This window comes from Lycium barbarum, chromosome 8 (genome assembly GCF_019175385.1).
Source record: "Lycium barbarum isolate Lr01 chromosome 8, ASM1917538v2, whole genome shotgun sequence".
NCBI classification, from domain to species: domain Eukaryota; kingdom Viridiplantae; phylum Streptophyta; class Magnoliopsida; order Solanales; family Solanaceae; genus Lycium; species Lycium barbarum.
In genome coordinates this window covers 104,761,988-104,781,313 of record NC_083344.1, presented here as the reverse complement: position 1 = coordinate 104,781,313, position 19,326 = coordinate 104,761,988, and the positions used below count along the sequence as shown (strand labels likewise).

Genomic DNA, 19,326 nt, shown 5'->3' with positions numbered 1-19,326 from the left:
ATTGCCCTTCCGAGCAAAAGCAACGTAGTAAAAATACATTATTACCCCTAACCGTTACATATAAAAACAAATATCGTTATTCTCAAATCATTCCCTTCTTTGATATCGTTAACCCAGCCCAACTTCGTTCCCAATTTTTCACATTATTCAAATCGTTGTTTTAAGGCAGATTTCTCAATTGATTTTGCTGCTACAACATCAGTAAAAGGTACAAGTCTTAATTCAACTCAATTTAACGATTTTATTGAGTTTAGATTGTTACTATTTGAAAAAAATCATCTTCTACGACCTGATTATTAAGAAACAGATGACATACATCTCAGATTGAACATTGCGCATGATAAAATTAATCAGCAAAATAGAATTGATTGGATTTATTGCTTTGTTCTGATTTTAATTACTGTATACCTTAATTAAATTAGTATACAATGCTTATTTACTTGAAATTGTAATTATAGTAAATTCAATTTAAATCAGGCAATGCTTATCGATTTAAACTTGAATTAAGGCAAACTGTGTACAAATTTAAAACAAGTATGCCGGAGGAGGCAAAAGTTCAATTTACAAAGAGTAGAGTATGCCGTTACCGGCAATGTTCTGAACCAATTTCATAACAAGTATGCCGGAGAAGGCAAAAGTTCTGGTTTATATAGAAGTATAAATTAGTCCAGTTCCGTTAATCCTCTAATTGGAATAACGGTTGTATACATTTGATTTAAATTGGATGAAGGTAGAGGAGGTTTTCATTTTTTTTTTTTAACCAAAAACAGTTACTGCATTATGTTAAGCAAAACAAAAAGTACTTATGCCGGAGGAGGCAAAAGTACAATTTACAAAGTAGTAGAGTATGCCGTTACAGGCAAAGTTCTGAACAAACTTCTGAACAAGTATGCCGGAGAAGGCAATACTTCTGTTTAGAAGCCATTAAACTAAAATTCTACAAACCTAAAGAAACTTACACTTCATTAACATACATTTAAATATATATATATATTTATATATATATATATATATATATCACAAAACATAAAATCCTAACTTCATAAGTACCAAACTACCATCATCAGTTCTAATTTCATGTGTACCCATTCCAAATTGCCCCATCGTCAATTTGACCAGTGTGCTGGAATAACCTCTGCCTTACAAATCATAATTCTCTTCGCAGATCATCATTTTCTCTACTTAGAGCACCGTAAAGAGCCCTCAGAAAATCTATGTCTCTTTTGATATCAGCAATTTCATGAGTAATTTGCATATTTGCAATATTAGGATGGATTTGGTTATGAAGATGGGCTTGTTCATGTGCTTGCCCGTGGCCACCATTAACATGTACAATATGTTGATTTTGGTTCATTTTGTATGTGATTATATCTGCTTTTCAGAAATTAAGTGTTTTTTTTTCCTTCTTCCAAAAGTTGTGTTGGTTTATATAGAAGTATAAATTAGTCCATTTTAAATTGGAATAACTGTTGCATGGATTTGATTTAAATTGGATAAAGACAGAGGAGGTTTTTCAGTTTCATGAAAATAACTGTTGCAATTTCATTGGAATAACTGTTGCAGAAACAGTTGCTCCGTTTTTTAAGAATGCTGGTAGCGGCAGAACTTCTGTTTACAAAATGGTAGAGTATGCCGTTTTAGGCATACTTCGTGACTTTACATACAAAGTCCGCTGGGAAAGGCAGAACTTAAATTTTAAAAACTAACAACTTAAATACATTTCATTTTGGTTTTTTCTCAAGTGAATCTCTCTTTATGCAGGAAGTTTAACAAAAAAATGACACCAAGATGCATCTACGTAGCCTTCAACGGCAAATGGGACGCCGGCTACATTTATGTTAATCATGAAACCAAGCTAATACTTGTCAATGATGGTGTAAATTTTCAACAATTCACTCAACAGATATTTGCGGGGCATACACAAGATACTCAGCAAAAAGAGGCCAACATATGGTTTGACACCAGTGAGAAAACATCCAAAGGGATGCGTGTAACAAACGACGTTGATCTTCACACTTGCTTGTACCTGCTCAACAACAATGACAACTTCAGAAATTCCCGTTTCATATTAGAGTTCAATTCAGCTGATGCGGAGAACAACCCATTACAAGAACATCATAATGACTCTATCCTAATAACAGAAGGACAAACAACTCTGCATTGCTTATGAAGAAGACATGTCTGAAGTTGGATTGGATGACGAACAACACAACCCTATTGGACATAACCTTGGGATTCCACATGAGCAGAGCAAGATAGTAACTCCTAACCAGACACCTCAGCAGCTACAATGGCAACCGCCAAACATTGAGCAAGTTGTAAACAATGACCTTTCTCAGAATCCAACTTCAATGAATGTTGTATCACTTACTCCGAGCATGACAGTTGAAGAGACACAAACACAGCCATGCAACAAAAGAAAGACACTAAAGAGGAAGAGGATACAAAATGATACACAAATTTTGACACCTAGTGCATCGATTGATCAAATAGAAGTTGGCATTTTATTCAAAGACAAAGATACCGTGAAAAAGTGCATGAATAACATTGCAATTACTCGTCATCAATAGTACAAGATAGAAAAGTCATGCACGCAACGGTATTACATCAGATGTGTTGACCCAACCTGCATTTGGCGTTTCCACAGTTCAAGGTTCAGAACTTTTCAAAGTAGTTAACTTTGAAAAGAGACATAGTTGTTCAATAAATTTCATCACCTCTAACATGAGGAATGCAACTTCAAAAGTCATAGCGGAATACATTACAGACCTAGTACGCCATACACTACAAGAGATAACACCTAAATTTGTCATTGAAGAAATGAGAAGCAAATATGGCTTGCACATTGGTTACCACAAAGCATGGTGTTCCCTCCAACACGCTTATAATGTCATAAGAGGAAGCCCAAAAAATAACTACACACTTCTACCGCAATATCTTCACATAATGAAATTAAGAAATCCTGGAACAGTTGCTAACATCAAATGGACCGCTGACAATAAGTTTAAGTATGTTTTTTTCGCTTATGGAGCATCAATTGAGGGTTGGAAACACTGCAGACCAGTAATGATGATGGATGCAACCTTCTTGAAATCCAAATACCGCGATGTGCTAATGATAGAAGTAGCAAAAGATGGAAACAACAACATATTTCCTCTCGCATTTGGTATTGCAAACTCTGAATAATGAATCCTACAGGTGGTTCTTCAGACACGTGAAAAAGGTGTTTGGCACGCGCAAAGACCTATCAATTCTTTCCGATCGCCACGCATCAATTGCAACTACAATCAAAGAACTATATCCATATACCCAGCATGGAATATGCATCTACCACATGGAGAAGAACTTGCAGAAATATTTCCCATCCGGAGCGATCCTATCATTGTTCTACAATGCAGTAACTACCTACAAACAAGCAGAGTTTCGTACCTATATGTCACAGATACAACAAATCGACCCAAAAGCTGCAGAATACCTAGAAAAAGAACCACCGGAAAGATGGGCACGTTCATTCCACACCAACAGGCGTTACAACATGCTCACAATAAATAATGTCGAGACAATGAATTCTGTATTGAGGAAAGCAAGGGAGTTGCCAATAATGGCATGTATTGATTACATCTAGAACAAGCTGCAAAATTGGTTTTACCACAGAAAATTGGATGCAACAGGACCGTCCCATGACCTGACATGTTGGGCTGAAAAGATTCTGCTTGAAAAGATAAGTAGAGGCTTCACAATGAAAGTAAGTACATTTTACCAACACACACTTCAATATTAGTTTGGTGAGCAATGCGTAGTTTAATTTTAACCAAAAACAAAAGTTATGCTGGATAAAGGAAGAACTATGACCCTATTTTTATACTTCGTTCTACCGGAAGGGGCAGACTCTTATTTTAACTAGCATGGAATTATGCCGGTAAGGGCATAACTATGACACTGTTTTTATGCTCACAATGAAAGTAAGTATATTTTACCAACACACACTTCAATCTTAATTTTATGAGCAATGTATAGTTTAAAATTAATTAAACACAAAAGTTATGCTGGACAAAGGAACAACTATGACCCTATTTTATACTTAGTTCTGCCGGAAGGGGCAGACTCTTATTTCCACTGTACAGGAAGTATGCCGGAAAGGTCATAACTCTCACATAATCTGGAAATTGCCACAAAAACTATCACTCATTTATATTGTCAATTTCCACAGGTAGAAAACATAACTCCCGTCAAATTTGTTGTGAAAAATGAAGGATATCAATACAATGTAGACCTGAAGAATATGACTTGTGAGTGCTTGGAGTTCCAAACTGACGAGTTACCGTGCACACATGCCATGGCAGTTATAGACAAAAGAAGTTTGCCAAAATCTATATACTGTGCAGACTGGTTCAAGAAACAAGCCTGCCAAGAGACATACAAAGGTGAAATACTATCAGTTGGAAATCAAGACTCATGGATTATTCCACAAAACATTATGGATATTAAAATAACGCTGCCTGATGTTAAAATAAGACCTGGAAGAAAACAAATAAAAAGATATCGCCCAAGAAGAGAATCGACAAAGTACACATACAGATGTGGTAGATGCAAGTTCTTTGGACACACTAGGGCAACTTGTAACCACAGTCCAGCTCTCAATCCATATTCAAGAAGATACAGGAAGAGGAAATTGTCATCCTAACATCACACTCTTATACATGGTTTATATGAATTTATTTTATGATTCTTGATGCACAATGCACACTCTACCTGAAAGAAATGGCAAAACTTTGGTATTACTAAGACTGAGACTTCAAGCATCTTATCACACATTTATTCTTCTGTCCATTCTTTCTTTTATTATTTTATTTTACTAAGTTGTTATCTTCTTATTGCTGATAATAAAAAACTATATAATAGCAAGAGATAAATGTCCCTACATGAAATCTACAATTCTCTACCATAAAACATTGAGGAAAAAGAAAAAAAATCATCAACTTTAATTATTCAGTTTTATAATTTATGCCTCCTGTGGCAGGTATAACAGTTTTTGCCGGGAAAACAAAATTGGTATCTCAAAGACTACATCCTGGTAAGTTTAATAGATGTATGCCTTAGGACATAACAATATTGTTTCTCTCTGTTGTTTTCATGTTTTACATTTATGCCGGAACCGACAGGTCTTCCACTTTCAAAATAAATAGGTATGCCGTTAGGGGCATACTTATGTGCTTTGTTGTTTATAAAATATTTTAAAATGCTGGAAAATTGGATAAAACATTCAGCACAATACAATTAACACTAAGTAAAATATTTCATTCATTCATAGCAAAATTTCATTCATACAAATATTGGAGAGGAAAAAAAAAAGAAAAAAAAACAACAACATAGACTAAAAATAAAAATTCATTCATACTAAAACAACAATTATGGCGTCTCAACTAATCCCAATAAAATGCATTCTAACTGTTCAAAAAAGTTAAAGGGTTTTGTCTTTGTTGCTGGTTGTAGCAAGTTCTCTGAACTTAATTTCTGCCGGAAAGGGTGGAACTTCTATTCATAAAATGTAAAACTATGCCGACCCCGGCAAACTCCAATTAAATAACCACCATAAATTTGGTTTTCAACAAAATAACAGCTTTCCGTCACAAATAATTCCCAATAAATGCATTTTGGCTGGTCAATAACTTCAAAGGGTTTGTCTTTGTTGCTGGTTATGGCAAGTTTTCTGAACTTAAATTCTGCCGGAATGGGCAGAACTTCTATTTACATAATGAGAAACTATGCCGACCCCGACAAACTTCTATTACATAACAACCATGGAGTTGTGATGGAAATGGTATAACTTGGATTTTCAACAAAATAACAGCTTTTATGAACAGAGAAGTTGAGATTAAAAATGAACACCATCAAATTAAAAAAGGGCTTAAAGTTGAAATTTATAACACAAACAAACTGTACAATCTTATAACATTTACAAAAAATACAAGGGCGCACGAAAAAAAATTACATAGTGCAAAAATAACTAAGACAAACTATATTTTTCCTTTCTTCATAGATCTTGCTCAACTAAAACAAACTATTTTTTTTGCTTTCTTCACAGATCTTGCTCTCTTTTTCATGTCATACTCACACTCCATATCGTTATGCTCATGATAATCACTTCCAGCTGTATCTGGTGGCGTGTCATAACCCTTTTTCAGCTTATCTTTCCCATGACAAACCAAATTGATTGACCACTCTTTCATGTAGTCCATCAAACCAGAACCATCCTAATCAGCAGGATTTTGACCGCTAATCAGCATATCAACAAACTTGATCAAAAAACAACCACAATTATAATCTCTGAAAGTCATAAAAGAGAGATGTTTTAAAACAACAGAAAAGCAAAAACAATAAAAAAAATAAAAATCAACAAAAAACAACGGAAAAAGATTAAAAAAATATAAGAATGAAACGTACGATCCTTGCTTTGGACAGGCAACCTAGGTATATGTCAGATTACTGAAGTTATTGTATGATGGCCTGAATAATTGAAAATCATTGATCATCAACAACTTAGGGATCATACCATAGTAGGCCTCGACAATGCGAACCAAATGATCATCATTATGATTGAGTGAGTTATAAACTACCAATTTACGCTCATCAATCATGAAAATAGCAAGTACATAGTGAGAAATTGCTTTAGGATCATCATATCCTGGGCGAATAGGAATTAATACCCTGTCGACATTCTCCCATGATATACAACATTTTCCTCTTCACCCATACACAATATTACTCAGCAAAAATGCATCATCACTGCCGCCAGCAAACCAGTGGTAATTAACCGGGTCTTCGTAGTATCTATTGATGTCAAATGGCACAAGCTGATCAAACATCATATCTACGGTTGTGTACTTAACAACATTGGCAGCTGGAGGATGATGCATCATTTTCTTCCTCAAATAATATAGCATCACATCAATATGTTATGTTATGGGAAAAAAATAGCGATTCAGCGATAAAAAAAAAAAAAAAAGGAAGCAAGAAGCAATAACTAATAGAAAAATAAGAAAAGAAAAAGTAAAAGACAATCACGAACCTCATCATTAAGCGCATAGACATCATGGTACAACTCCAAAAAAAAACATCCTATATTTTGGCTTAAAATCACCCAACTGTTAAACTTCACTGAGTTGGTTCAACTTGCCAGGATACATTACCTCGTCTTCAACCCTGATTAAAGAAAAGGGAACAAAAATTACAAAAATACAGGCAGAAGTTTGGTTCACAGAAAGGGAAATTTATGAACAAGTTTTGAACAATATGCCGGAAGGGGCAAACCTTATGCTTGAAAAAGGGAAAAGTATGTCGGAAGGGGCAAAAATACAGAGATTGTACTTAAAAGACTGAAAAAGAAAAAAACATAAACCCAAAATAAGGAAGAAAAATGCAAGAAAGCACTCACATAACTAACAACTTACCCAGTAGGTCGAAAGTTACTTGGTGGAAGATTTCGAGGATTGATAAATTTTTTCCAAAAGTTCACAGCAACTTTGCTTTTGATGTAATGGAATGGGAACATCCTTCTGTACTCTTCATTCCAGTCACTTTCGTCCTTCCGTGACCCAAAAGGAAGATCATTACGTGCAGAATATAACATCCATCCGGGCGCCGGGGTATCACCCACTGCTTTCCTTTTCCTCTGGCGCCTTGTCTTCAAGGAAGATAACACTTCCGCCACTTCAACAATAGGTTCTTCTTCAGCAAGAGGATGGGTTTGAATAACAGTACTCTCTTTGATAGCAGAAGAAGAGACATTTGCAATATCTTCAAAGGACACATATCGAAAATTGTCCTCCATTCCTTGAGAGTTATCACCCTTTCCATCAACAACAACAGACTCCCTTGGAGTGGTGACTTGAACCGCGTCTGCATTGGCAGGTTCGGTCCTCAATGGCTCAACCGTTTTAATAGGGTCGGGCATAACACCAATATGAGGAACAATAGCGCGTTCATCACCCTCTTTAGAAACTTGAGCTTCGGGTGTTTCACATCTTATAGGCTCAAGATTTTCAACTGTTGTTTGCTCAAGATTTTGAGGCATATCTCCTTTTGGTGGAGATACGTTGGATTCTTCATGATTGGCGTCACGAAGCTATTCACCGCCCAATTGTTCCTCCACAACAACCTGCATAAAGTAACAAATTAAGAAACACAACATCCATCATCGAAGCAAAATATTAAAATAAAAAATTAACAAATTCTGCAAGTGGTGAAAGATTGAAAATTATGTCAAAACAGGCAGAAGTTAGGTTCACAAAAAGGAAAATTTATCAACAAGTTTTGAAAAATATGCCGGAAGGGGCAAACCTTATGCTTGAAAAAGGGAAAAGTATGCCGGAAGGGGCAAGATTTAAGTTTCAAAAAGTAAAGTTATGCCGGAGTGGGCAGAAAATAACTTTCTAAAAGAGATGAGTATGCCGGAGGAGGCAGAACATGAGTTTGCAAAATAAAATGTGAAAGTATGCCAGAAGGGACAAGAGCTAAGTTTCAAAAAGTAAAATTATGCCGGTGTAGGCAGAAATGTAACTTTGCAAAAAAGGTAGTATGCCGGAGTAGGCAGAACATGAGTTTGAAATAAAAGGGGGGATTATGCCAGGAGGGGCAAACCTATCATTTGTATAAGCAAAACAAAAAAGAGCACACAAAGTGTCAACTATCAGAAAAGTGTGTCAGGCAACTTAGGTTTAGAAAACAACAAAGTATAAATGTAAATTTACTGAAGGCATTTCAGCCTCAACATTTTCGGTGGCATTTCCTTCAGCTTGAGATACAATGGATTCATCATCATGAGGCGACACCAACGTATCACCTTCTTCTGTCCTATCAGCTCTGGCAGGAGATAAATCTCGTTCGAGATGATCAGCAACCACCGCAGCATCATCTTGAGTTTGCTCTAGATTTTGAGGCATATCTCCTTTTGGTGGAGATACATTGGATTCTTCATGATAGGCGTCACGAAGCTGTTCACCGCCCAATTGTTCCTCCACAACAACCTACATAAAGTAAAAAATTAAGAAACACAACACCCATCGATCGAAGCAAAAATATTAATATAAAAAATTAACAAATTCTGGAAGTGGTAAAAGATTGAAAATTATGTCAAAACAAGCAGAAGTTAGGTTCACAAAAAGGAAAATTTATCAACAAGTTTTGAAAATATGCCGGAAGGGGCAAACCTTATGCTTGAAAAAGGGAAAAGTATGCCGGAAGGGGCAAGATTTAAGTTTCAAAAAGTAAAATTATGCCGGAGTGGGCAGAAAATAACTTTCTAAAAGAGATGAGTATGCCGGAGGAGGCAGAACATGAGTTCAAAATAAAATGTGAAAGTATGCCGGAAGGGGCAGAGCTAAGTTTCAAAAAGTAAAATTATGCCGGTGTAGGCAGAAATGTAACTTTGCAAAAAAGGTAGTATGCTGGAGTAGACAGAACATGAGTTTGAAATAAAAAGGGAGGATTATGCCAGGAGGGGCAAAACTATCATTTGCATAAGCAAAACAAAAAAAGAGCACACAAGGTGTTAACTGCCAGAAAAGTGTGCCAGGCAACTTAGGTTTAGAAAACAACAAAGTATAAATGTAAAATTACCGAAGGCAATTCAGCCTCAACGTTTTCAGTTGCATTTAGAGATTGAACTTGTTCAACATCTGTCTCCATAGGACATGTCACATTTGCTTGGCCTTCTCCAAAAACATGTTCAAATGCATTGTCCCGATCAGCTGCCACATTTGTAGATTGAGGACCATCCGGAAGCCATGGATTAGGAGAAGCATCTACATCTTGTACTGTCTTGTGTAATTTTCTTCTCTCGTAAAATCGGATTTTACCTCCCAACTATGTCTCATCAAAGGTTCTTTCACTAGAAACGGCTTGCGCATCTTCTATCTGAATTTCTTGATTACTTTCAGCCTCAACATTAGACAAATCAACACCAAACGAGTTTCCCCCTTCGTCTCCAGTGGCAGTTTCAGCATCCCAAAATGCCTGTTCAATATCAGCAATATCTTCACCAACATGAGACTGCACCGATCTTCTTCGTTGCCCAACGGAAGATTGCTCAACATTTTTATGAGACCTGGCTTGTTTAGTTTTCCTTTTAGCAGCAGCACTTTTACGAACAGATCTTGTGCTCTTGCGCCTATCCTTTTCAACATGACGAGGAGAATCAACATGTCGACGAACATTTTCAGCATCAGAAGCAGTTTGGGATTCAAATTTTAACCCTGCTTTTTGCAGAGCAGAAATCAGCTGATCCATCCGGGCCTTCTCCTGCTGTTGATTATTCAAAATCCTATCCAATTTAACACCACAAACAGTTTCCAGGAACTGTGAAAATAAACAAATACAACAAAGTGTTAAACTCAAGAAAAAAAAGAACAAAACTTTTAGAGCAAAAACAGACAGGAACGATGAGAAATACCTCAATGCGACGCTTTAAAGAAGAGCTTTCAGTGGATTTGCCAGCAATATTGGCATCTTCAGATTCGCTTCCATCATCACTTGAATTGTCCGGAGATTCATCAACCACCCCTTTACCTCGCTATTGAAATAAAATTCATACAACAATAAAATAAATAATGACATCAAAACAGAAAAAGAAAAACCACATTAAAAGTTGACACGAAAAGTAAAGGGCAATAAACACCATTACCTTTCCTCTCGTGTACTCTTCGGATACAAGCAATTTCTTGACATCATTGAAATGTGGAGATTTATTACTGACATACGACAACATCAGAGGTTCACGACAATCACCAATAATTTCAACATATTGTCTACGTTATTCATTGAACCTAGATCAAACCCAAACGCTAAAGCCATAAACAAAACCAACAACACCATAATCAATGGTATGTCTGTTTATCCCTTGCTTATATATTGATTTGAAACACCTCAGGAGTTCAGCAAAACACAAAGACCCCCAATTAAACTGCTCAAACAATTCACTGTCCTCTATGTATACAATATGCTGCCATAATACATTCTTATCAATTCTACCGCCCAATAAAACACGACCAAGAATGTATACCTCTGCTAGCATCACCGCATCAAGGTCATCTTCAAAATCTACATTTTCAGCACTCATCACATTCTTCAAATCCCTCATTTCCAAATTCCTTTTACCATCTTCAACACCAAAATATCTTCTCAAAAGACGACTGCCATTGGTTTTGTTATATTTAGCATAGAAATATCTAGGAGGTTCAGTAATTGATAACCCAGTGACTCTCTTAAATGATTGGTCTGTAAATGTCACAAGTTTATCTTGTATATTAAAATGCATTTCATTTGTTTCATAACACTGAACTTCCGACAACAACATAAAATTCACTAAGATACCCGACATTCTTATATTATGTAATTCCATAAATTTCCCAAAAGGACGATTCTTCAAAATTACCAACTGTTCTTTTATAAGAAATTTCTCAACAAATTTAACAAATTTTTCATCCCCTTTCCATACAACACTGATGCGTGTGTCTGTCCACTCTTCCGGAGAAATATAATAGTCAGCAACTTGTCCAAATTGACGTCTCATGATTTAGCACACTGATATGAGCAAAACATAAAATTCAATCAGGAAAAAAAAGGAAAAAAAACCTGGTACACAAATACCTGCATAATAGAAGAAAGAACCAAAACACATAAGATTGCATAAAAAGAAGAACCAAAACACATAAGATTGCTTTAAAAGCTGACATTATTAACAAAACAACACCAAAAACACATAAGTTGCATAAAAACCAAAATTATTAACAAGACAACACCAAAAAATCAAGACACGCATAAACCGGAACCGGCATAACTTCAGTTTCAAAAACCAAGAACTCTGCCGGACCCGGCATATGTTGCCTCAGACAAACACAGTTTTCATGAAAACACAGGTTACTAAACAAAAAAAACACCAAAAATCTTAAACTACATTTTATAATTAGGAAAACATATAAACTTTCATAAAAACCAACATTATTAACAAAAACAAAACACTAAAAAATCAAAACACATACAAACTAACTTAAATCACGAAATTATGCCGGAATAGGCATAAATTCAGTTTCAAAAAACATAAAATTAAATCAGGAAAAAAAAGGAAAAAAAAAACATAAAAAACATTACCAACAAAAATACATTACCACAATGCATTACGAAAAACATAAAAGAAAAAAAAAATTAGAAAACCCTATTCAAATAAAAAACAGACACAAACAATTGAAGGAAATAACTTATCAACAAGTAATAAAATAGTAACTAATAACTTGCAGATGAAATTGAAACCCCACTAAGAGAAATCAATGAAAAAACTGATAAAGATGATATAGGAAACTTGACAAAGCAACTGCCTTCTTCAACTTTAAAGTGAACAAACGAAAATAAAAAGTAAATTACAGGAAGAGCGAGCAAATATATATTGAACAATTGTTTTTTTTAAACTGCACACGTGCTAACCATGTGACAGAACTTATGCCGAAAGCGGCATAATGTAAGTGTGTTAGGAATAAAAGTTTATCGTTGTGGGCATAACTGTGTGGCTTTATATAGTAGTTCAAATTTGTCGATTTTAAATTGGAATAACTGTTGAAATGATTGGATTTCAATTGAATAAGGATACAGGGAGTTTTGCAGTTTTTTCTAAAAAAAGAAAACCAAAACAGTTAGTGAAATTTGAATTGAAGTAACTGTTGCAATTATTGACAAAAATACAAAGAGTTTTTCAGTTTTTTCTTTTTTTTTTTTTTAAAAAGAATTAATACATTTTCAATTGGAAGTAAATGTATCAATACCTATTAGAGATATTGGGAATAAGAGTCACTTTTCATTATCTTTTTTTATTTCTAGCGAAAAAAAAACTGTTACTACGAATTTAGAAGTATGCCGGAAGGGGAAGAACTTCTGTTCCCAACGGGCAAATTTATGCCGGAGGCGGCAAGATTATTTGGCTTGACTTTTGCATATTAAGCTCTTTGGATTTCAATTGGATGAGGATACAACAAGTTTTGCAGTTTTTTTTTTAAACCAAAAACGGTTACTCAAATTTAAATTGGAGTAACTGTCGCAACTATTGACGAAAATACAAAGAATTTTTCAGTTTTTCTTTCCATTTTTATTTTTTTAAAGAATAAAACAATTAATACATTAATTGGAAGTAACTGTCGCACTTATTCGAGATGTTTTGGAACAAGAGTCACTTCTTAATTATCTTTTTTATTTTTAGGAAAAACAGTTACTTCCATCTTAGAAGTATGCCGGAAGGGGAAGAACATCTATTCACAAAAATGGCAAAAGTATGCCGGTTAAGGCAGACTACAATAGAGCACAATTTGAAAAAGTGAAACTTCATTATATGTACAGAAATGAAAGACCAATTTACATATACATCATTCGAAAAAGGGGGAAACACAATAACATAACACTTGCCGTAAATAACAATAAAAAAATCAATTCACTTTCCCAACTCTTCTGCAGTACAGTATATATCTTCAACAGCAGAACTCAACTGTTTCTCAACTGGAGTACTGCTTGGTGTAAGCAAATACCAATTAGGATAACCATCATCTTCTTTGTTTCCATCTTCGCATCTCGGACGTTTTCTACTATCTTCAACAGCAGTTGCTACTTCATTTACATTTTGTGATGCTTCATTAGAAGAAAACACATAATCTCCGCATTGAAAAGCACTATTAATTGCAGCAATTTCTTTAAGTGCTTCTTTTTTTGCGCGGTCTTCATTTTCTTTCACAAATTCCTTTTTAAACTGAGAAAGAGTTTGAGTTTTATCAGACAGTTGACTTGATGAAGAAACAACAACATTACAGAGCATATCGAGCATGAGAGACGTCTCATTTTTTGTAGACCTTGCTTTACAAAGCATATTGTCCATACATTCCTGCAAATCTTTTCCAAGATGTGCATCTAACTTCACCTCATCATTCACTGAATAACCCAAATCAGGTTGTCTTTTACCAGATGCACAAGCTTTACAAGATTTATTTTCGCTATGCAGTCGAACTAAACTTTCAACACAATGCATCACATAATCAAATTTACTTTTCAAACTGTCAAGTCTACTTTCTAAACAAGTTCTTTTAGCACTTTCAGAAGCTACTACACATGACTTTGTTTCATCATGTACACGAACTAAGCTATCCACAACATTAATTGCACCAACAAAATTTTTATCCAATTCTTCGAAACGGCTATCCAAAGACTACAAAACAACGAAAAAAAATTTAAACAAAGAAGAAAAGAAAATGAGAATAAACAAAAACAACGAATGCAGCATGCAAAGTATACATATCATATTAACAAACTCAAAAATAAGAAAATAAAAATCCATACCTTTACTTGATTGACAATTGTAGATCGTTCATCATCAAGTTACTTCTTCACACTAGACAAAACACCCTGTATAACAGATCAATAAAACAACACATTACTTTTGATGTCATTAAATTAATGTTGAACAAGTATGCCGGACCCGGCAGAACTGAAGTCTGAAAATGAAAACAGTTTGCCGGTAGGGGCAGAATTCAAATATGAAAGGAGAAATGTATGTCGGAAGGGGCAGATTTTAAGTTTGCAAAACCAAAAAATGTGCCTCAAGGGGCATAAACTTTCATTTCCAAAACCAAAACAGAGAAGACTGCAAAATGTGTTACCTACTAAAATTTGTCTCAAAATGAGAACAGTATGCCGGTAGGGGCAGAACTGAAATATGAAAGGAGAAATGTATGCCGGAAGGGGCAGATTCTACGTTTGCAAAACCAAAAAGTATGCCTCAAGGGGCATAAACTTTAATTTCCATAACCAAAACAGAAAAGACTACAAAAATGTCTCTTACTAAAATACTCTACCACAAGGCCTCTAACTCAGAATTCAGTTAAACAACCAAAAACACAAAAGGCAAAGTACAACTTACATTAACTATCTCAGAAGTAACTTGAGATGGCAAAACTGCACGGGAAGAACAAGGGCCTGAATCATCAGGAAATTTAAGTGCAACTGGATAATCCAGCATCTCTTGTTCCGTACCAACGACAACAACATGGACAATAAATTTCTTGAATCTCTATAACACAATATAAACACATCAATTAGACAAAAACACAAAAAATAACAAGAGGGAAAAAGAACCAAGAAAAAGAAGCATCAACAAAAGGGAAACACATACTTTTTCAGCATGGAAGAAATTATCAGTAATAACTTTATAATCAACTTGCTTTGAAGGACCCCAAGACAACATACGAGGAGACTTCAGACCATGAAAACTTGAAAACCCTCGAAAGATAGGGAAAACCTCCAACAGCCACACATTTAAGGCGTAAGGGAAACCACTAATCATATAACGTGTAGATGGCATGCTCTTGAAAGTCTTCACACAACCACGAATCGACCGTACCAACCAATTAAAACTAAGAGAACCCCAAGGATAAGACACTCGAAGACTGTCATCATCAATTATCTTCATTAGATGACCTTTAACAACACATTTCTCGTTACGACCCAACAAAACCCTCTCCATTATATAGACCTCAGCAAGTCTAACAGGATCACTAGATCTTTCCCAAAAACCACCAGTACGATTACTTGACTTGATCTGTAAGAAACTCTTGAGATCACACAACCTTATTCTATCCTAATTTGGAAAATAAAGTCTCAACAATCTATTTGGTCTGCTAGACACAACACTAAAATCGCCAACACAAAAATCCAAACCAGTAATAAGACAGAAAGACTCGGAATCAAATACACACATGCGATCAAATATCTTAACTTTAACGCACTATCATTACTAGATGAAAGTTGTGATAAGATCAAGCAATGAAAAATACTATCACTCAGGTGGACATCAACCAAATCCATAAACTGTCCAAACACACCCTTTTTCAACAAGTCCAATTGAGAGACACTCAAAAAGGACAAAATCAAACTCCGAAAATGAAAATCACCACTCCACATGCCACTTCCTTCAACCCAGTGTTCAAACTTAACCAAGGGATGTTCCTCCTATAAAAGAAAAATTAATGTCAACAGAAACTAAGAATTTACATAAGAATAAAACCAAAAATGAGAATGAAAATAATTAACATATACCATAATAAAAAATCAGACCCTAGACTGGTACACAAATACCTGTATAATAGAAGAAAGAACCAAAACACATAAGACTGCATAAAAAGCCAACATTATTAACAAAACAACACCAAAAACACATAAGATTGCATAAATACCAAAATTATTAACAAGACAACACCAAAAAACCAAGACACACATAAATTAACTTAATTCATGAAGTTATGCCGGAGCAGACATAACTTTATGCCGGAACCGTCATAACTTCAGTTTCAAAAACCAAGAACTCTGCCGGACCCGGCATATGTTGCCTCAGACAAACACAGTCTTCATGAAAACACAGGTTACTAAACAAAAAAAAACACCAAAAATCTTAAACTAAAGTTTATAATCAGGAAAACATATAAACTTTCACAAAAACCAACATTATTAACAAAAAAAAAACACCAAAAAATCAAAACACATATAAACTAACTTAAATCACGAAATTATGCCGGAATAGGCATAAATTCAGTTTCAAAAAACAAAAATTCTGCCGGAACAGGCATATGCCGCCTCGTACAAACACATTCTTCACAAAAACCAGATTATTAAACAAAAACAACAGCAACAACATAAAACAGTTGTTCACAGGCAAAACTTCAAAGATTCAACAAAGAGAAAACCAAAACGCATATCAAAATCAACTAAAACATATTACGACATTCATAATACGACATTCAAAAAACCAAAATATATACATGGGGAACGAAACTAAAGTTAAAAAAATCATACAGACACTTTAACAAAACACTATAATTTTAAATAAAAAAGGATCAATTAAATATAAAAAACGACGAAGACAAAGATATCAATTCAACAAACAACAATTTAACATAAAAACAAATATTGAAACGAGCAAAAGATCCAAATTCGTACCTAAATTTTAGAACAGATAAGACAGACACAAAACAGAGGAGGAACGAAGAAGCAAAAAAAGAAAAGAAAAGGGCAAATGACGAAATAGAAAGGGTTTTACTGGGGTAAGGGTAATTTCATCAAAAAACTTTCATTAAACAGGCGGCAGGGGCAAAAATTAAAGAAGGCATAAATGAGGGGCAAAATATAAAGACCAGCCCAAAAGAAGGGCATTCCGCGCAAAAAAAAAAAAGGTGTTTGTTGATATGTTGGGCTTTCATAGTTTCTTAAATGACAAAATTGTGTGATATAACGATTTAAGCTTATAAGGTAAGTGAAATCTATAATTTTAAGAATTAAGAATGTTACATTTATTACAACAGATAAATGTGATTTAATGGAAAAATTCTTTAGATCGACAATAGCTATTACATAGTTAAAACCGTTTTTGTTTTACGAAACTCAAACACGTTAACTTGCTAAATGACTAGTCTGCAGACAATCCTTTTTTTTTTTTAGGCTACTTATTGTTTTCCTCATCAATCTTAGAGCATTATCTTAGATAATTTTAAAATACGAAAAGATAAAATTTAAGATAAAATTTTTTGCTGAGACAAACAATAGTAGGTGTTTTTTCCTTATCTGTTCAAGTTTTGTTGGTAAGAGTTATCCGTACCTATTGATGGGAGGTAGCAAGTACTAGGGGCGACTTTAGGTGTTAAAATTAGGGCACGTGACACATAGTCTCTCCATAAAACTAGATATTTTATGTATATATAATTTTTAAAATTAGTATAATACTATCTGCTGGAACTCATGCTTCAAAAAAAGCTAAATGGTGCACTTGATTGAAGGTTGAGTTATTTAATAGAGGTCTAGGAATCAAGTCCCACTTTCTTTTTTTAATGGTGAACCCGTGTTCCAGAAATCCTAGATTCGCCTCTGGCAAGTACCCTGTGAAATTAATCAGGGTGTACCCAATCTGATCCGAATACTATCATTTACAAAATTTAAAGTCAAAAGTTTTTTCATCAAGGTTTTTAAGAAAAAGTAAACCGTTTTCTTTTGCTCATTTTCTTTATCTTGCAATAATTTTCGGTGTTCCCTTTCACTGAACTGAGAAAAAGATTTAAACGGCCCAAACTATAAGGATAGATTTGTTTTGATCCCTGAAATATAACATTGGACATTAATAGTCCTTTATGTTTGCAAAAATAAAGATGGTTGACATGAAATGAAAGGATAGTCGGGAAATTTTATTAAGGGTGACTTTCAAGTTTCAAAATTAAGAATGGGCGGCTCAAGTTTTTTATATTGAGTGGGGTGACTCTTTTGAGATTAGTGTTAATTACACTAATTTTAAAAGGCCTCAAATTTTATTATTTACACAAAGCCCCTCCTCCCTCCCCCTCCGCACCACTGCCACCACCCCTCCCTCCACTTACGCCTCCTTCACCGCTGCCACCACCCTCCACCTCCGCCACCAACTAGGCCTCCTCCTCCGCTACCACTACCTGCACCTCCCCTTTCGCCACCCTCTCCTCTTCCGCCAACACCAGCACACCTCCTCCTCCACCTTTTTTGCCTCACTTTCACTCTTCACTTTTTGCAGAAAAATTCAACAACTTCAGTAAATTGTTGCAACAGCTATCGAAGTTGTTGCAGCAACTCGAAAATACTGAGTTGTTGCAAACAAATTTCGTAGTTGTTGCAACTATTGTGGTTGTTGCAACAAATTCTGAAGTTGTTGCAACAAAATTCAGTAATTGTAACAATAACTTCTAAAATTTGTTGGGTTTTTCTGCAGATTTTTTGTCAATGACTTGAAAAAAAAAACCAATGTTTTTCCACAAAATTCTTACTATTGAAGAAAAACAGTCCATCGTCACCACTAACACCCACACCGCTTCCTCCGCTGCCACCACCAACACCCACATCGCCTCCTTCGCCGCCACAACCACCACCCACACCGCCTCCTCCGCCGCCACCACCAACACCCATGCCTCCTCCGCAGCTGCCACCATCACTACCACCACCGCCGATTGAAGAGAAGAAGGAGGAGGAGAAGAAAGAAAATGGCAGAGAAAGAAGAAAGAATGAGACAAAAAGATAAAGAGGAGAGAGGGATTTGAAGTTTGAAATTTTAAAGTAGGAGGAAAAACTTTTTAAAGTTTCAAAAATTACATTTTAGCTCCCAATTAACTTAATTGTTATGAAATTATATAATTGCAAATATATGAGAGAAGCAAACTAATAGCTTTGTAGAGAGGAGGGAGAGATTGTATTTCACTTGTTGATGATGTTACAATTGAGAAGACAAAGCTCCTT

The 19,326-nt window shown here is 35.1% G+C and overlaps 2 protein-coding genes across 2 annotated transcripts; one reads left to right on the top strand and one right to left on the bottom strand.

Annotated features, from left to right (window-relative positions):
• The first annotated feature begins 2,177 nt into the window (after positions 1 to 2,177).
• On the top strand, positions 2,178 to 4,684 carry LOC132608075 (uncharacterized). Its single transcript, XM_060322147.1, has 4 exons — positions 2,178 to 2,360; positions 2,972 to 3,063; positions 3,199 to 3,604; positions 4,211 to 4,684. The coding sequence occupies exons 1-4, from the start codon at positions 2,178 to 2,180 to the stop codon at positions 4,682 to 4,684; spliced, it is 1,155 nt and encodes a 384-aa protein (XP_060178130.1).
• Positions 4,685 to 13,471: 8,787 nt separating this feature from the next.
• Positions 13,472 to 18,999, bottom strand: LOC132608073 (uncharacterized). Its single transcript, XM_060322146.1, has 5 exons — positions 18,836 to 18,999; positions 15,978 to 16,035; positions 15,200 to 15,280; positions 14,925 to 15,097; positions 13,472 to 14,225 (listed from the first exon to the last, which is right to left on the bottom strand). The coding sequence occupies exons 1-5, from the start codon at positions 18,997 to 18,999 to the stop codon at positions 13,472 to 13,474; spliced, it is 1,230 nt and encodes a 409-aa protein (XP_060178129.1).
• Between the last annotated feature and the right edge of the window lie 327 nt (positions 19,000 to 19,326).